The sequence below is a fragment of the Nicotiana attenuata genome, unplaced genomic scaffold, assembly GCF_001879085.1.
Source record: "Nicotiana attenuata strain UT unplaced genomic scaffold, NIATTr2, whole genome shotgun sequence".
Lineage (NCBI taxonomy): Eukaryota > Viridiplantae > Streptophyta > Magnoliopsida > Solanales > Solanaceae > Nicotiana > Nicotiana attenuata.
Window position 1 is genome coordinate 211,243 of NW_017670933.1, and position 20,258 is coordinate 231,500.

Consider the following 20,258-nt stretch of genomic DNA (forward strand, 5'->3'; position numbering starts at 1 on the left):
CACTCCCATTAAAACGGATATCCAATAATCAAAAAGAGTACTGTTTAAGTTTCTTGACTCTAGTGATAGGCAGCCATCAACTGAAGATCCAGTGAAGACGTGTAAATCGATTTCTTTATTGCCTCTGTTATTTACCTGAATTATATCTTTGCTTTTTATATACCCGTAAAATTAACCTTTGACATTTTTCCTTGGTACATTTGTGACCTTTTGAAAAAGGTCCACCATAACTTCTCTATTTGTCGTTGTTTTGGTCTATTAAATTGGTAAATTGAAAAGGACAACCGAAAGAAAAGTAGTCGTTTCCGTATTTACGATTAATTTAATACTCTTTTGATCCCATTTTATATATATATATATATATATATATATATATATATATATATATATATATATATATATATATATATATATTAGTTTTTTTAAATATTTCTCTAAAAGAATATAGCAACAATCTACACGTTTGAAATATTCTTTAATCATAGCATTCCCATTTTACCTTAATGACATGGCTTGTTGAGACAACTTGATATAAACCCATTCCTTTTATAAGAAAAGAAAACAATGAAAAAGACAAAGCTCTTATTACCATCGTATTAAAAATAATTTTGGATACGTTATTTACATTAAAAAAAAAATCTGTAACGTTTTTTGACTAGTCAACCACTTTCAAATAAGTACTATATTGGAAGAGATGGAGTACAAGATAAGGAGCACACTAAACAAACTGAAATTAAAAATCTTAAGATAGGTCAATAATTGAATGATATAAATCTAAGGAATAAACTTCTTGCAGCAACCGGACTGATATGTTATATAGTCCTTAATTAGGACTTCACATGTTTCCTGCCCTTTCTTCTATTCAGTGTTCACATTTCAATCGAATATACCAACCCGCACAACACCCCAGTAACTGACACTTAAACAAGAACCTATTTTGGCTATATTAGCTGTTGTGTGACCAAGTCTTTTTTGCTCTTTTCTTTTCTTTCTATGAAATAGTAGAATTTGTAACCTGTCAAAAATTTAGTTTATATTATATATTACTCTAAATACCTCTGGAATATAACTTAACTAATTACATATACATCTTTTGTATCCTAAAGTTATATGCTTACTGTTTACTGGAAAAACAATACAATCGAATTTGTAACGCGGCTTATAGACACGTGGATAATATTGATCCTCCAAAATAAAGTAATAAAGAACAAAGCGATTAAAATAAGAACAATTGAAGAAAAGACAAGCCTGGACTTTAGAATGCTCTCAGCGGGATCATCAATAAATGAAAACTCTCGACAACGTTTGTATAAAGCTTGAAAGAGAGAATACTAGTCTTTGTCTTGTCACGACCCGGAATTTCCACCCTCGGGATCGTGATGGCGCCTAAAATTTCACTTGCTAGGCAAGCCAACGTTAGAATAATTTATCCATTTCCACTGTTCAAATTAAATACATAAGGAAGAATTGAAATAACTGTAATAATTCAAAGTAAAGTGCGGAAGCTACTCAAATATCTGATACAACCCTGAACCCGGTGTCACAAGTGCATGAGCTACTAGAATGGTACAAATAAAGGTCTGAATAAAACATAAAGTCGTCTGAAGAAAAGTACACAGCTAAATAAAAAGGAAAGGGGACTCTAGGAGCTACAGACGCTGAGCAGTTGTACCTCAATTTTTCACAAAGCTGACCACTTCGAGCACGCTAATAACCGTCACTGGGACCGACTCCAAAATCTGCACAAGAAGTACAGAGTGTAGTATGAGTACAACCGACCCCATGTACTCTGAAAGTGCCGAGCCTAACCTCGACGAAGTAGTGACGAGGCTAAGGCAGGTCACTTACACTACAACCTGTACGCAATATATAATAGAAACAGGAGAAGGAAATACAGAGAGAAATAAGACACTTAATTGAAGAAAAAAACTAAATCTTCAAAGAAAATCAGTACCGATCAAAATTACCAATCCTTAGAGTTCCGTATGAAAAATACTGAGAACCAACACAATACAGAGAGATAGAAGCACATAGGTCATTGTGGCGCGCAACTCGATCCCACCGTACAACACAATCCTCTCTTATTCCACCGTAATAATATCACAATCATAAACAAATAATATATATGTTGCGGCGCGCAACCCGATCCCACCATATAACAAAATCAGTATCATAATTCATCCTTATTTCACCGTATCAATCCACCCTTACTTCACATGTTGCGGCGTGTAACCCGATCCTACCATATCAGTATATATTCACCCTTATTCCACCATATCAATCCACCTTTATCTCACATGTTGCGGTGTGCAACCCGATCCCACCATATCATTACCAAATATTCAATGAGCACAGTCAAATCAATAATTCAAATCACAAGAAACTCTATGATCGATGAATACAAAGCTGAATCAGAAAGAAAACATTGTACAACATGGGTGTTTACCCTGAAAATAGTAATTACAATTAAATTTGATTCTGTGGTTCTACAAATACGTGATTTATTTTAATTCTAGTTGTTAGGTGATAGATGTTATGTGTGAGCTAGAAAAGTAGAGTAAGAGTAAGAGGCAGTGTCATTATCCAAACCGAACAGCGGTGAATCGGGGCCTCGAGCTGGCCTAGGCTGGGCCTTGAGGTCGAGCTAAAGCGTTCGGCTGGGAATGGTCGATGGAGAACTAACAGTTCTGAGAACCTTGATGGTGGCTCTTTATGATCAATGATGAGCAATAAATGAAGAACAGTTAGTGGAACACAATATATATAAGCAATAAAATCAAAGGAGAGACAATGGAGGATATTTAAGTTAGAGAGCAGAGAATGTTCTTATTTTTCTATTCAATATCATGTGTGCAAGAAATGACAAGGGTCCCCTTTATATAGGAGGGGAAATTCCAACATAGTGCAAGTGCATTTATTACAAAGATATGCGGCTGGTACAGCCATTTATTAAAAAGATATGCGGCTGGTACAGCCATTTAATATCACGGTACGGACTTGTACTATCCTTGTAGACCAAGTCAACTCTAACCACGTGCTTTGGAAATTTCCATCTTGTCCGACATAGCCACCGATTTGCGCTGTCCCGAGGTCGGACATAGGGAACCCTCGGGGCCGAACCTCTAACTGTTCCTCGAGCCTTCTGGAGACGGGCTGTGGAGCATTATAATGATCGTAAAATTGGACTCTCCGATTTTAGCCGTATACAGATAGTCCCGCGTTTCTTAGAGTAAAAATGATAAGAAACGATCCTGACCTCGAATTTCTCGAACCTCTCGTGATGACGTCATGCTCGTGACGTAAGCATTCCAAGTGGCTGAAAATGTCCCATCGGTTCGTCTCCCTAGAAGCTTGATTATACCATCAGTTCAGTTTTTCAAAAGGCGTTCATTGCACCGTCGATCCATTTCCCCAAAAGCATTGATCGCGTCGTTGATTCGTTTCCCCAAAGGCATTGATTGCGTTGTTGAGTACGTTACTGTCTTTCTATAAATGGGGGGTTGCTTGAGCCAAGACTACACTCAATCTTTCTTCAACAGCCTTTGGCCCTTCCCTTTTCTACATCCTCCTCCAAACTCCTACTTTTATGATTCGAACTTGTGACCATAAGGTCATACGGCAGCAATTTTATCAGTCATTCCATGGCTCTTTTTCAAAGCTTTTTACCACTGAGTGGGACTATACTGAGTTGTTGTTGTTGTTTTTGGCTCGAAATAATGAGGGAAGGGCCTCAAATTCTTCCCGTATCAGAAGATATGTGGACCGTAAACTGCTGCCCATCTCTCTTAATTTCAACCTGGTGTGGCGCCTCATTCCTTTTACTTTCCATGGAGTGAGGTGGCATCATCTACTAACTTTTGCATCCCATACCGGTACAATGTCTCAGGAAGTGGCTTCTCAATCGTAGTGCTGACGAGGCCCATACTCGCCAAATTTTTCACCAAGCTACAATTTTCCTTGCTTATTAAAAGCTTTTGCTCTTTGATAGGCTATAGCTGCTTCGGAGGAGATTCTCGAAGATACCACTCTGTAGATCGAAATGGGGTCCCCGAGGAAATGGTTCTTGCAGATGTCGTTCCCGAAGATATACCCTCAAAATAGATATACCCTCGAAATAGATTAGTCCTTGTAGCCGTTGTTCTTTGCTTCTTTGTTTCTGTGTAAGGACCCCTCGTGGGCTTTTGTAGTTGTCGTTTATTAATACAAAAGTTTCTTTACTTTGCCTTCGACTTGTGCTGAACTCCATTTTGCCTGCATTTGTGAACAACCCAAGTGTATGACTTTATTGATTGGTCTGAATACTGGACCCGGACATAGTAATCCCTTTGGTTCTCGACCATTGACTTCGTGGCATCGGAATCATCGGGGATTATGAATGTTCGGGGTATCATGCAATCATCGTCCTCGATAATTTCCTGCTGTTCCGATCTGGTCGAAGCCGACAACTGTGGTTGCTATTTGACCTTCTATTTTTCCTTAGATTCTGGTCCCTTTATTGATGTTAAAGTTGACACGGGTATCACCTCATCGATTGCAAACATCTCTTTGGTTGTTGGTTGCTCGTCGTACATCGTTTTGACTCCTTCCGGTGTCGGAAATTTCAAGACTTGATGAAGTGTTGAAGGTGCTGCCCTTATATTATGGATCCAAGGTCTTCCGAGCAGTGCATTATACCTCATATCTCCTTCGATCATGTGGAACGTCATTTCTTGGATAGTTCCGGCCACGTTTACTAGCAACATGATTTCCCCTTTGGTGGTATTTGGTCAACCCGTGAGTTGTACGTCTCTACCTTTTTGTCATTGGCCTCGATTTTCTTTTCGCCTAATTCAATCCGTTTAGTGAGCTTCTCGAGCATCTTCATGATGGCGGGATCAGTTCCCGATCCACTATCGTTCAATTTCTCCTGTACTGGTTCGACCCTTTGAACAACTTCCTGCGATGTATCGAGTTCGATTCTTCTTGGTGCCTGATTCTGGAGTTGTTCTATTGCAGCCTGCTGAGTTTGTAGCATGTCAAATATCATTCGAAGGCTAATTTTGCCTTCTTCACCATTTTGTATGTTCCGATCAGTTGCTCGAGTGTCTTTGCGGACGTTGTTTTCAGGATCGACGCCTAAATCTCCACGAATGGCGACATGAGAATTGACGTCAACCGGATCCACGGCCTGTGGTGCGTCGAGATTGATCAGAGGTACTATGTTTCCCTAGGCGACTACGTGCTCGTTTTCGCCTTGAAGGCCAAGGCCGATGTCAGTGTGAGTGGTAACTGCTTGAGAGTTTGACATGTCGATTCCTGAAATCAAAAATTACTCACAAGAACAAGTGTAAAAGCGGTGTGTGTTATGAAAGTTAATATTAAGCAATCACTATTATCCTTAGCCCTACGGTGGGCGCCAAACTGTTTACCCTAAAAATCGAGTAACAATTAAACTTGTAATGTGGTTTTAAGGATGCGTGATTTCGCTTAATACCAATTGATAAGAAAGGAAATAAATGAATAAATTAGAGAATAAAATAAATCAAACCAGCATGCTAGCCAGATCTCGACCTTGACTTGGGATAGTCTCGAGGTGGGATAATAGTAAATGATAAAGCAACTCTGATGAACATTAAGTGAAATAGCAAGAAAGTAATAAGTGTATATATTCTTATCAGTCAACCATCCTCTCTACAAATGAATGGGATCCCTCTTTATATAATAGAGGAGTCTTTAATAAGGTACACTTCTAATTATAGTAGGAAATCATATTAACATCTAATTAACCGCTGTAAATTGATCCGTTCCGAGATTCACGCCACAATCTTTGATCAATTAATTGTGGATATCTCGCCTTTTCCGTTATCAAGCTATGCCGATGTCACTCGAAGTCTGCCTCTTTCTAGTCGCAATCGAGGTCTACCTTGATCCGGACTCGACGTCCCAGCTCTTTGACGTGACGTTCCTATCCCGACCAAAGAATGAAATCGGGTAGCCCCGATTTTTACCGTATACAATAATATTTTTTCCGTTTCAATTTATGTGAACCTATGTTCTTTTTAGTTCGTGTAAAAAAGAATGGCTCATTTACATATTTGAAAATAATTTTGCTTTATGCAATAATTTATAGACACAAAATATATGTGTCTCATTTTTCATCACAAGTTCAAAAGTCTTCTATTTTTTCTTAAGCTTCGTGCCCGTCAAATAGGTTCATGTTATGAAACAATAAAAGAAGAAGAAGAATATTGCAGAGAAAAGTAGGGAGAGAGAATTCTTATTGATTTTGAGATGAATTACAATGGAATAGAACCCTCTATTTATAGGGAGAGGGTGACTTAGCCCACCAAGCAATGAATCCTAGAATCTCTCTAAATATAGACATTCACCATAAATACAATTCTATTTATAACACTCCCCCTTGAATGTCTATTCAACAGATAATGTGCCTCGTTAAAACCTTAACTAAAATAAAACCCAATGGGGAAAAAATCTAGTAAAGGAAAAAAGAGTACACATATTTAACAATACGTCTTTTGGTTGCCTCATTAAAAACCTTGCAAGGAAAACCCAGTGGGACAAAACCTTATAAGGGAAAAAGAGTGCAACGCGCATTAACTCCCCCTGATGAGAGTATAAATTCACATCTTTAAGCATTTGCATTCCAATCTTGTGCACCATATTCAAAAGATCTCTTGAACGAATTTGTTTCACCTTGAAATCATCATCCCTGATAGATGTATTGTCTTCATATGATCTTGTTGGAATCATCATTTCAATATTTTCACATAGGGGTGATAACTCTTGCTATCATATTATCATGCTTATAGTTATAACAAGATACATATATGCACAAATTACACTGAGGAAGTGGTACTTCAAGATCAAGAATTGTATATGCTTCAAGCAACTTAAATCCTTCATGGATTGTCATACAAGTTAAGTCATATAAGCCATATAATAGACTTTAGATTTGTATGTCATGCCAGACATATAAGATACATAAAGGTGATAGCACACACCATTGTATTTATACTTTTAAGTATTTGAACTACAGGTCCAAAACTACTTGTCTTTCATATGAAACCAAATTCCACTTGAATTGTTTCTCTAGACTTAAGATCCTCATATATATTTAGCGCTATTATGGATTTCATCGACAAACATTTTATATCGGTTCCAACCTCCTTATTTTTCATAAAGACATAACACAGAGATCTCTTCATTCATATGTTCAGGTACCTGAATCTCTCATGAGATTTTATGAAGTGTTATGTCATGTGATCTTCTAGATCACTTGCCTCCTTTATTATGATCATTTTGATCATTTGCTCACCTTCTTTATCAAGAAGTTTATTTGAAACCGATCTGTCTATACGCTTTAAGCGTGCCATAGACTTTGTCCTTCTAGGACTTATTATAATAGGAGCATTTGCAGTGAGAATATAGTTACTTTCTTTGGGTCAGCAAATGCATCTGCATGCTTCGCAATAAATTGCACATGAATTATCCTTTTACGAACTTCAAATTCATATTATTTTATTCGAGGAGCTAGATGTATAAATGATAATTCATTCCATGTAACTTTTTCTCAAGTGTTGTATCTTGTCTCCCTCTCATGTTAGAAAAACTAACTTGTCTCCTCAAATTTGAGAACCCATCTTTGTGCGTTATGGTGTTAATCAAAATATACACCGTATATCAATAATAATAAGATGAAATTATTTGGTTCCTGACCCTGAACCACTTGTGAGGGGAGAAAATAATATACTTTGGTATATAACGTATATCAAATTGATATAGATAACTTGGTTCTCATAAGCAATTGTTTAGCTATTAAGTGGAGGCACTCAATAAATTATTTTGCTAAACCAACTGTGATGTAAACCAACTTATCAAGATAAACTATCTTGAATAAAAAATTTGGAAATTATGCTCTAAATCAAATTATTGAGCAAGTTACCTCGCAAACACCATGTTGCGGGTTAATAATAATCGCGCATGTAACCATCTCATAGATGCATCTTATATGGTATACATGGCAGGTGAATGGGCCCATATTCACCTTTGATATTTCCAGCATTCATGGGATTCAATCCCAATTTTAGTTGGTCTATTAATTAATAAGAACAAGCAACGTAAGAGAATTCGTAAAGAACTTTCTAGTTCTTTAATATTTACCCATATGAACTCTCTTTTATTTTTGCACATCATACTTAAATTGATATGGCTAAACCAATTATGCCAATTGAATAAATTATCAATATTGATAAACTTCAGGTTTACACCATGACGTGTGCAATTATCAATAAACTTCAAGTTTATTATGATATGGGTTTTTATATCAATAAACATCCACTTAGTGTGGTATTCTTTTATTTGTGTAGTACAAACTGGAGAATAAAGCGGGTAATTTTTCACATACATATTATCCCGCTACAAGTTGTAGTAATAGAAGATATTAAATCTTTCCTTTATTTATAGTCTCAATATAATCAACCGCTTTCGTGAATACCTTAGAAACTCAATTAAGTTTCTTTGAGACTTACTACAACACAATACCTTATTGGCAATCAATTATATTTCTCCAAAATAGTAATGATTGGCTCTTCTAGAGCTCTCAATTAATTTTGTACTACCACATATTCATCAACATCCATGTGGTGAATATCTTTTTCATGGAGAAAGTTATACCATTATGGTCATGGTCAAAATTATATGCAAGATATGTTTCTTGCATTATTGTTGTCCTTTAATAATCACATTGCGAAAATATTTTGGCGTACCATAGGTACGTGACCAGTGACCATTCATGCCATAATAATGACATTATTTTCTTATATCATCTCAAACCTCCTTCTAGAGGTGAGTGTGGTATATTCACTACCACTAGCACGTTCATATTCTTCCAAAAATGAATATGTATTCATAAATCAGATGTTGTCACATTCACATCATGAATGGACCATAATCATCTATATGTGCTTTATAAAATCTCATGTCAAATCGATGACAAATATTACTTTCACAAAGTGAAGAATTATTTAGAGAATCCTTATTGTTCTCATTACCACAATGATGACGATTATAATTTCGTCTATTGCCACGTCCACATCCATTGATACATTCATAGTAATAATTTTGTCTTCTTTCAGACTTATCACATACTGCTATCACATTCTCTTAAGGGAATGAGAATGGAGCAAATTCAATGGGACGGGTTTTCAATAGTTTGCCCACAATCATACATGAATTTGATCATGGCATCCAATTGCCTTGGTTATTTCCACCACTCCAATTTCCTTGATTGTTGTTACAATTCCAATTACCTTGGTTGTTAGAATTCCAATTACCTTGATTACCTTAAGGTCGGCATTGTTGTTGATTTGGGCCTTGAGAGTTGTTTCTTTGCCCATGAAAGTTGTTCACGCATTGCACTTCTTCCTCTTGTTCATTGTAAGATTCATCTTGATCAAACCCACTATCTTCTCGCACATAATTCTCCACACGGTTTTGCACTTGTGGACCCTTTTTCCTTCTCTCATTCACCATCATACTAACTCCCTCCATTGCCTTGACTTGCTCAGGACTTTGCACTTCTTGAAGTTGAGCCTTGACTAATTGATTCATTATGTGGTCAACTCGGCAATGGCTTTCCCTACGGTGAATCACTGTCGGATCACCTTGAGGAACACTTGCTCTACTTTGTCCATGCCGATGAAGTATCCGCCATCTCATCTAAAAATCTCACNGAATGGAGCAAATTCAATGGGACGGGTTTTCAATAGTTTGCCACAATCATACATGAATTTGATCATGGCAAGGCATAGAAATTTTACCACTTCAGGTGGTTGTAATTTCTTACAAACTCCATTAGAGTTATAATCAAATTTTGTTGTCTTTGCTTGTATTTAAAATCACATTATATAATAAAAGAGAAAAATACGATAATATACATACCTTAAATCCAGATTTAATCATGAAGGAAGTTCATGGAACAATTGACAATCATTATGCTCAATCCCAAAGCTTCTACTCAATTGGTTAGAGTCTCGTGCTGATAACGTGTTATGAAATAATAAAAGAAGAAGAAGAATATTGCCGAGAAAAGTAGGGAGAGAGAATTCTTATTGATTTTGAGATGAATTACAATGGAATAGAACTCTCTATTTGTAGGGAGAGGGTGACTTAGCCCACCAAGCAATGAACCCTAGAATCTCTCTAAATATAAACATTCACCATAAACATAATTCTATTTATAACAGTTCACATATATTGAAACAGAGAGATTAATAAATTTTTGATGTAAAATTTCTATCGACATTAATTAATATCCATAATTAAATACGAAAGAAATGTTATCTCAAATTATATACCATGAAAAAAAACTCTAATCTCGGTAACCAAAATAACCCAACTATGGTGCTTCTCCCTCCTCTCTTTCTCTCGTTTTTGTATTCTAGGAATTGGAGGGGGTGAATGGAGGGCATGGTTTGAAGAGGGCCTATCATACTACTATTTCTTGAATGTATCGCTGTAATTTGATGACAGATATTATAAATAAACCTTTTCTCTTTCTAAGTATCTTTAGTTCCGGTTATTTGGTTTCCCTCCAATTGTTCAATTTTCACATTTACATCTTTTAAGGGAAAGTCAATGGAATTCTTATTGATGAAAGATCAAGCACCATAAATGAAGCAGTAGAGGTAAGAGAACGAAAATTAATCTAAATAATTGTTTATCCAATAGTTTAAATTAAAAATAGTCAACGAATATATATATATATATATATATATATATATATATATATATATATATATATAGTTTTATAATCTATGAATACTAGCTAGAAAAAATTAATAATAAATCTGATAGGATATTTGTATAAAAATCTCTATTCTTTTTGCCAAATTTCCTCTTTAATAATTTTGGATGCATTTCGTACGACGCACATATGCATGGAGCTTTTAAAAGATGCATAGTTGAGATTTCTTCATTGAACCAAATAATTGAGTGTCAATAATAGTCCAAGAAAAAAAAATACTCAGATCGATGACATTATTTTGAGCAATTTTAATGAATAAATAAATACTACTGTAGTTGGTTTTAGATACCCAGTGTGATGAGGTCATCAATCAGCATGAGAACTACGTCATAGTATATCGTCGTGTTATAGACAGTTTTAACCCAAAACGCGGATCCAAAAGAGTTCAATGACGAGGGCAAATTATATAATTATATAATGCTAGTAGATATTTCATTTACTGAATAAAATGTCTTTTTGGTGGGAAACAAAAAAGAAAAGTTTGTTTTTAGCACGTGGAGGAAGGATCGATTATCTAATAAAACAATTTGACTAAAACAAATGACAAGCTTGGTATTGGGTAAACACTTATTATTGTACTCATTATGAGGTAAACAATTAATATATATTATCGTACAAAATTAAAAATTTAAAAGCTCTGATCGATATGCCATTGATCAGCACATCGTCGTCGTTCTTGCAAAAATTGCAGAATGTATAAACTTGTTGTAGGTTAAGGTATTTAAGAATTAAAAGAATGGCTGTCTCCAGAAATGGTCTAAGGGTTCTGTCTGAAAATTGTCAAAGGGTTCTGTCTGAAAATTATCGATGGGATTTGTCCAGCAAAAGTTAAAGAAATCTGCTGGAAGTTGTTCCATTGACGTGATATGATCTTCTTCAATCCAATCCATTTCATTTAAAAGGGAACAACTCGAATATAAGTCGGATAAATCAGTTGATGAAACCTCCGTAGACGTTGCTGAAGTGTCAATAGCATTTAGACTAGCAGATGGCACCTCTCTCATACTATAAGAAGATTGCGAATACTCAGAAAATTGCTCCATAATTGGTGAATTGGAAGTAGTATTTGTTTTGGCACGTTTCTTGAGATGAGCATGCCACTGGTTTTTGACATCGTTGTCGGATCTTCCGGGTAATCTTGCAGCAATGGCTGACCATCTGCAATATTTGAATAAATTAAGAACCTCTAAATAAGTACTTCATTGGGTATCACCACTTAAGGACCCCTTATTTTTTCATTTTTTCGAAAATGAGTTTTCAAAAACCAAAAAGAAGTTTTGCCACTTTTTAAAAAAATTTTGTTTACCCACTCTCAAGACTGCAATATATTTTTAAGTGAAATGCATATTCAAATATAATTTTAAGTTCCAAATATCATTTTTCAACTTAACTTTTTTTCAAAAATTACAAAATTTTTATGTCCAAATGCCTATTTAGCATAATCAATTTAATGTCTACCTGTTTCCATGTTCCTTGTGTAGTTTAATGATGAGTTCCTCTTCTTCAAGGCTATAATTTTCTTTCTTTAAACCAGGTCTCAAGTGATTCATCCATCTCAACCTGCAGCTCTTCCCACATCTCATTAGACCTGAAAAATAAGTCCAAAAAGAAATACAATACTCCATAAGAACGTGATCTTCCTAAAAGCGAAAGAGAAAATAGAGGAAATCACAACAATGAGAAGGATTTTGGGGCTCCATATATACTAACCAGCATGTTTAGGCAATTGCCTCCAATTCGGATGACCAAATCTTTCAACAAAAGCTTTTAGTTTGTTGTCTTCTTCTTCACTCCATGCACCTCTCTTTATTCCATTTTTGTCAACTGAAGGAGTTCTCACCATTTTCTTTGGAATACCTATATTTATATGTATGCTCTCTTGGTTTTTGTTAATTTGATTTCTTTTTCTTAAACTCTATCTGACTAACTTGCAGTCTAACAATTCTGCTCTTATATATATATGCAGTTCGACCAGGCAACTTAAGCCGTGTTTCTGATTAATTTATCCTTCAACTAAACCGAACGACAATTTATTTTCTATTTAGAATAAACAAGGGAATACTACCACAACCCCCCCGCCCCCAACCACCAAATTATAACTGGGCTTCAAGGTCAATGCATAGATCCTATAAAGAGACTGGCTTCACTGTCTTGACTCTAGTGATAAGCTTTCCACACCAACTGAATATTCAGTGAAGACGTGTTAATCGATTTCTTTATTTTCTTTAATTTCTTATTTACCTGAATTATTGCTTTGCTTTTCATCATTATAATCCCCCATAAATTAACCCTTTCACCTTTTTTCCTTAATTTATTCTTGACCTTTTGAAAAAACATATCGATTTTAAGTTAGTACTATACATTAATCCCGAATCATTATACAAATCTAAAACACCACCAAATAGAAATAAGACACATAGCAGTTAAGCCTTCTTGTACATTAATTTGGAAGCGATAAAAAAGGTTGGTTAGGCTAATTCATTCTCTCCTTTTCGCCTATGACAGTTTCAATTGGAAAATTGCCAATGTTAGAAATGGATAGAGGACAACAAAATTGGCCCTCCAATTGCGAACTCATATATCCACAATAAAATCCAATCTATTTCCAAGCTCGTATCAAACATTAATTGATTCATGCCCAATATGAAATTCAATAGACAAGACGCGCTAATCATATGAGGAAATGTTAATAATTGCTTAAATCGTTTATAAAATCAAATATTTAAGACTATGTAATTTCAAACGTAGATAACTTCTATACTTGTCGTTATTTTGGTCTAGATGAATAGAAAGGGACAAAATATAAAGAAAGAAAAGGGCCCAAAAAAAGAAAGAAAAAAGATGAAGTGTACTCGTTCCGTATGACGAGTAATTTAATAGGTACGTAATTAATTGATAAGGAGCTCTCACTAAACAAGCTGAAATTAAAAATCGTACGATAGTCGATCAGTGAATTAATGTGCATGATCTCTATATCATACGATATGAAGAATCAACTACTTTTATTAATCGAACTCTCTGTTATAGAGTCCATATGCGTTCACATGTTGTCTGCGCTTTCACATTTCAAGAACTTATTTTGGCATTATTACATCTCAGTGACACATGGAGTATCTATACAAGGAAGAAAACAATTTTTAAAAAAAAAAAAAAAAAAGGTTATCAACGAAATTAGATGTTGTATGACCAAGTCTTTTTGTGTTTTTCTTTTCTTTTTCATTTCGTTTTCTCTAAGCAGTAGCGAAATTAACACTCAAAAAGTTTGGATTAAAGGAAATGGTCATTCAACTTTTGTGTTTGTTATCCAAAAATTATCTTTTCTTTTTTTTTTGTTACGTAAAAATTATTTAACTCTGTGTTCATTACTCAAAAGTCACATTTCTTTCTTTTGTTACACAAAATTCATTTTACTTTGCTCTAGTTATCACAAAAGTCACATTTGCCAGATTTTATAATATTTTTACTTAAAAAAGTCTATTATGCCCTTGATATTATATAAATCCTCATATTTATGTAATACCTTCTATATTATATACTATATAATATATTTTTATCTAGGTATTTTATTTATAACTAAAATAACTTAGTATTATTTTTATAATATATTCGTACATTTAATTTCTTAACGTTAATTTTCAAGATATATTGGTAGCGTTATTAAATTTGTCAGTAACTTTACTATGAAAAAATCTCAAGTCCACTTTCTTAACCATTTCTAATGAAATATTTTCAATAAGAACTATAAAATCAAAGCTCACAGATTTATCAATCAAGCCATATTCGAACTCACGCATCATATTAACAGTTTCAAATAAATAATACCAACAGATAAAGCTTAAAATTTATATTAAACTCAAATATCTTTTAAAAAGAAAGTTTTACTAACTATAAAAAATTATTATTTATTAAACAAATCTGTTTATGTTATTTCATCAACGAAAGAGATTCTCATATTCACACAATTTTTATCATTTTCATATTTGAAAATATGTTCATGCTAGAATATGATTAAAAAAGTCCCATATCATGGGAAAATTAAACGTACTAATATATTATAAAAATAATAAATAAAATAATATAAAATTATTTAATTATAAGTAAAATTTCTTTGGTAAAAATATATTATATAATATATAATATAGAATGTATTACATAAGTTGCAGGATTTACAATGTCAAGGCATAATAGACTTTTCAGGTGAAAGTTTTATAAAATCTTGTCAAAGTGATTATCGTGATAACTAGAGCAAAGTAAAATAATTTTTGTGTAACAAAACAAAGGAAAGTGACTATTAAGAAATGAACACAAAGTTGAATGACTTATACGTAATAAGAAAAAGAAAAATGACTTTGCGTAATGAACCAAAAGCTGAATGACCATCCATGAAATTTACTCGGATTAAAGTACTCTAAATAATTAATACCTACACAATATTACTTAGTTTTGAATACACTCCTTGTAACTCATAAACGTACTAATTACAATCTCTATATAATGAAAATAACAAGTATAATGATTATACCTTTCAAAATTAAACATTTAAATCGCATATATCGAAATTCTTGTGGAAGTTAAGAACAAGCATCATATGCTAGTTGTACATACATACAATATACTCTCACGTTTTAATTTACGTGCCGATGTTCGTTAAGAACTGAGTTTAAGAAAAAAAATCGAAACTTGTGCTCGCAAATATGTTATGATATTTTTTATGTATAAAAGCATATCAATCAAAACAAAATAAAAAGAATAAAGTTATAATTTTTTTTATATATAAAAAGGTGTCTCTCTTTAACCTAACAAATTATGGGAGTATGCGGAGGGAGTAAGGAAATGGAGTTGAGTGTAAGGGAATGGCATATAATTTGGTAAATACTTATGCACACTGAGTGTTTACACCAAACTATATTAAATCACTATGGTTAATTAATTTAATTAGATGAGAATACATATAATTTATCATAGTTAAATAATTGAAGTCCATATACAAAATACATGTCATGTATCTATTGGTCTGGTGTAAACACCCGGTACGCGTTTCTTTATGCTTTTTGTACACCGCAAACATGCATGGAGTGTAAGATAATTAATTCGTAACCATAGCAGAGTTTAAGACACAATTACACAATCAATCTAGAGTTAGATCTAAGGAAGCGTACCGTTAAACTCCATGTATTCAGCAACGACAGCAAACGGCGATTAAGCCTGAGACCAACTTCCACAATCCACTAGCTACACGCTCTCACAGCCCGGAGAACTTGACTGATGGGATGTCTACCGTTACCACGTATTCAAGAGGAAGAATACGCTAGGGTTTTCTAATAACTAGGGAAAGGGGGGTTGGCCTCTATTTATAAAGAGTGCATACCCATCACAGGCCAATAGTTTTTTGGGCCTCACTTATCCACACACACAATATTTAATACTAGGCCTTTTATTTATCCACCACTTGGGCCACGTCACTATCCTTTCAGGCTATAACCAATTAACGTAAGTCCAAATTCCAACATTCTCCCACTTGGACGCCAACGTTAATTGAGGACAAGAAAACAATTTTAAATATTTGAGTTTTTAAGAAAATCATTTTGAAAAAGGATTTTAGACTCTACGGTGGCCACACTACTCACATAGCCAAGGATAGAATCCATATAACAATCCATCCAGTCTCACTAGAAAAGACTAACAATGAATCGTAGCAGGCATCGTACCATTTTAAGGTATGAATTCTATCTACGACCACATATGCTAGAATTTCCATCAACATGGATCAAACATGTGTGCTAAGAATTTTATCTTTCTAATCAAGGTGAATAGATTCACACCTCTTAGAAAGAAATAATCCTCCAAGTGATATTATAACCATATCACACTCTCTAATCCTCTTGGTCCTCAAGCTGTAATTAAGAAAGAAATCAACTGCTGGATTGCAAGAACAAGTAGGGTCTTAATGAAAGTGTTGTTCCTCTGAAAAAAATAATCAGTAATCTTTTGGCCTTTGTCTGCTTTGAAAACTAGTCTTGTTCATGTTCCTTTAAATTCCTGGTGGTTTGGATAGTGGCTTGCAATTGTTATTGTAACCAAGACTTGCAGGAGGATCTAGTAAGCAGACGGAAGCCAAAAGAGGATGAAGCTAGTGTTGTGTGAAGGGGCCAATGGATCAAAGTAAAATTAGAGTTGTATAGGGACATCTATTTACCTTTAAAAATAATTCTAGCATTCGTTTAGGAAATACTATTTTGTACCGTCTATTAAGACGGAGATAGTTCGGTTCCCTTTTGGGACAAAGCTGTTATTCATTTTCAACAAATGTAATGGTTGTTATAAGACTTTCCTATGATTCACATGTTATTGCTGATGCCTTTGTTGAAGTGATGTCTACATCGCTTGAATGTACTAAATGATAACTTTTTCTTGCAATGATTGTTGAAAATTATGCTCACAATAAAGGTTTGCTATGAGATAAAATCGTCTTACCTATAATGCGCATAGGCGTCAGTTTGGTCATATCTCGTAAAGAAAGAATTATAACGATGGTACAAGAGAAAATATTTTTACCTATCTTGATCCAAAAGAGTTGAAACTTGTGTGGATTTGTGTTAAGGGTAAAATTGACCAAGGTTAAGAGAAAGGGTTCCACTAGGAGCTTCTGAACTTTTAAAATTATTCATACTGATATATTAGTGGACCTTATGTACCGTGACTTTGACCAATCATAAGTATTTATTACTTTTTTGTATGACTTTCAAAAGACTGTTATATAGTATTCTTTAAAAAGAAAAAATCTGAAAGCATTGGTGTATAAGTTTAATATTACCAAGGCTGTAAGTTGAAAAACAGCTTGGAAAGTTCCATTAAGATAGTGAGGTTCTGACCGTGGTGGTGAAGTACTATGGAAAATTATGATGAGGTCTGGTTCAATTGTTATGGGCCCTTTTGCTTTATTTTTTGCCAAGAATGTGGATAGTAGCACAATATACCATGCCAGGTACTCCTGAGCGAATTGTGGCTGAAGACGAAATCGTATCTCATGGAAATGAAGTGAGAAGTATGATGTCAAGGACTAGCCTACCTGAGTCCCTTTGGGGTGAAGCTTAAAAACAGCTAGCTATATCCTTAATAGAGTTCCTACAAAATCTGTCTCATGAAAACTCCCTTTGAATAGGACAACCCGAAAACATAGCTTGAACCATTTTTCAATTTGGGATGTCCAGCCAAGTTCATTATTTATTCTACCCACAGAAAAGAAAACTAATCCTAAAACTTACCATTGTTTCATAAAGGCACCTGATCACTCTAAAGGTTTTCGGTTTCTATCCGGGGCGTTGGCACTAGACATCGTTGAGTCTATTAATGCGAATTTTTGAGCGAATGTGTGGATGGTGATTGTTCTGTCGTAAGGACAATTGTATTGAAAGAGGAAGAATCATTGTCCTATGTACCTGCATGTATACATGAAAAAGTGGTGAAACCAACCATTCATGAGGGGGAATCAAAGGGAACATAGACGATAGATCCCATAGCGAAGCAAAAGCACACAATGAACCACTTCCGGCAGGTGCACAAAGAGAAGAAGTCTGCCATCTTCTAATGATTTTATCGTGTATGTGACCTGAAAATCTTAGTGAGTACTGTGCAGAGCTTACTGATCCTTTATAATTGGCTCAGTTAATTTGCCGTTCCATTGTTGATGATAAATCCGTTAGGCATCGATATAATGATAATTGCTTCTCCATGGAACACAAATGGGTGTGGAGTTAGTGAATTCTATTAGACCTATTGGTTACAAATGGGTGCTTTAAAACTAAAAATACTTAAGGGAAACCTTAGCTCGTATAAATCAAGGTTGGTTGCTAAGGGTTCTACACTAAAATATGATATATTGATTATAATAGAAAATTTCTCTCCTGTTTCTATCCAAAATATGAATTGATGGCTTGTTGGCTTCTCATATGATTAAAATCTTCACAGATTAGTTAACTGTTTCCTGAATGAAGTCTTATCTTGAGAAGTTTATATGGTTCAACCTGAAGGGTTAAGAGAAGCGGTGTAAAAACAGTCTAGTTGTGCAATAGCTTATGAAATCCCATATATGGCTAAAAGGCCTCCAAGCAGGGGTTGGTATTCGAAATTTGATGAAATTATTAAAATTTGGATTTGTGGAAAATAAGCTTGCATGGAATCTGTTTATTATCAAAATAGCTAATGGAATTTTATTATTTATGGTTTCTCTTGTTTGATGATATTTGCTTGCCACCAAATGATTTGGTGATGAATGAGACCAAATAATTTTTGTCTAGTGTCTTTTGATATAGAAAGATCTGGTGAAGCCTCTTTTGTTCGTTGGATGAGAAATTATAAAGAGAAGTTCACGCTGATTTATTGGGTTTATCACAGCGTCCTACATTGAGAAGTGTTCTTAAAACTTTCAAATATTGCAAAGACTTGTTAGACCTGGTGTCTGCCACCTGTTGTAAAAGGCAGACCAAACTTAGCAAGATCAAATGTCCCGAAAAATTTGAAGTTTGAAATGAGAACTATGAAAGATGTGCCATAGTTGCAAGTGTTGTTGGTTTGTTATGTTTACATACAGGCTTTTGTACAGACCTTGATATTGGTCAGTTGCTTTAACATTGATAGGATGATTTCCTTCTAATCCGGTGGGCAACTTGGGTGGCTGCAAAGAAAGTGTGAGAGATATCTTACAACGCTACCAAAGACTTCATGCTTGCATACAAAAAGGTGATGATCTGGCATCGTCTAGTCATATTCAATCCTGATTGCAGGTTGTCGAGACACTATGAAATCAATTCTGGGTATATTTTTTATGTTGGGTGAGGTGCTATTTTTTGGAAAAGGAGAAGCAAATAATCACTGCTAACAATGAGATGTTTATATGCTTTGTTTGACGACTGCCTCACATGCTGTCTGGATTGAGAAAATTTTCTTACTAAATTTGCAAAAATTGTGGATTTTATATCTAAGCCTGCTGGACTCATTTTCTTCCTGTGACAACAATACAGTTTGGTTCTTTCTCCAAGGAACAAAGAGGAGAACAAGAGGCTCTAAGCATGTTAGCCTTTAAGTTTCTTAAGGTTAGAGAACATGGGAAAAAAGGTATATATGTATTGAGCATATTAGTACAGAATCTATGTCTGGCTATCTTGACTAAAGGTCTATGGCCAATGTAGTGTTTAATCTGGAACATGCTAAAATATTGGGTATTTTAGAGTCTTTTGATGTGCTTTAGCAGCTGGAGTTACTTTGTAGTTGCTGACTGAATATATTCCTTTTAATAAATTCTTAGTTTTATGGCAAGCTTGTGTTATCTTTGATCATGTCGTTACTGCTTATGGACTAACATTGATAATTCTATTTATTTTTATTTCCAACTTGGACATTGCATTAAACTCATGATATCTTTGAGTCTTGCATTCTTGCAGCTTATTATAACCAA

General features: G+C 34.5%; 1 protein-coding gene across 1 annotated transcript; it reads right to left on the minus strand.

The window, feature by feature from the left end:
* Positions 1-11,425: 11,425 nt before the first annotated feature.
* Positions 11,426-12,728, minus strand: LOC109244598 (myb-related protein Myb4-like). Its single transcript, XM_019411714.1, has 3 exons — positions 12,515-12,728; positions 12,263-12,392; positions 11,426-11,962 (listed from the first exon to the last, which is right to left on the minus strand). Exons 1-3 carry the CDS (start codon positions 12,645-12,647, stop codon positions 11,533-11,535), a joined length of 693 nt encoding a protein of 230 aa, XP_019267259.1. The 5' UTR covers positions 12,648-12,728; the 3' UTR covers positions 11,426-11,532.
* Between the last annotated feature and the right edge of the window lie 7,530 nt (positions 12,729-20,258).

Bases quoted from the DNA above. Each gene is read 5' to 3' on its own strand.
- LOC109244598 (XM_019411714.1), bottom strand. From the start codon at position 12,647: ATGGTGAGAACTCCTTCAGTTGACAAAAATGGAATAAAGAGAGGTGCA. The intron at 12,393-12,514 runs GTTAGTATATAT...CTTATTTTTCAG, and splicing joins GCAATTGCCTAAACATGCTG to GTCTAATGAGATGTGGGAAG. The intron at 11,963-12,262 runs GTAGACATTAAA...CAAATATTGCAG, and splicing joins CACAAGGAACATGGAAACAG to ATGGTCAGCCATTGCTGCAA.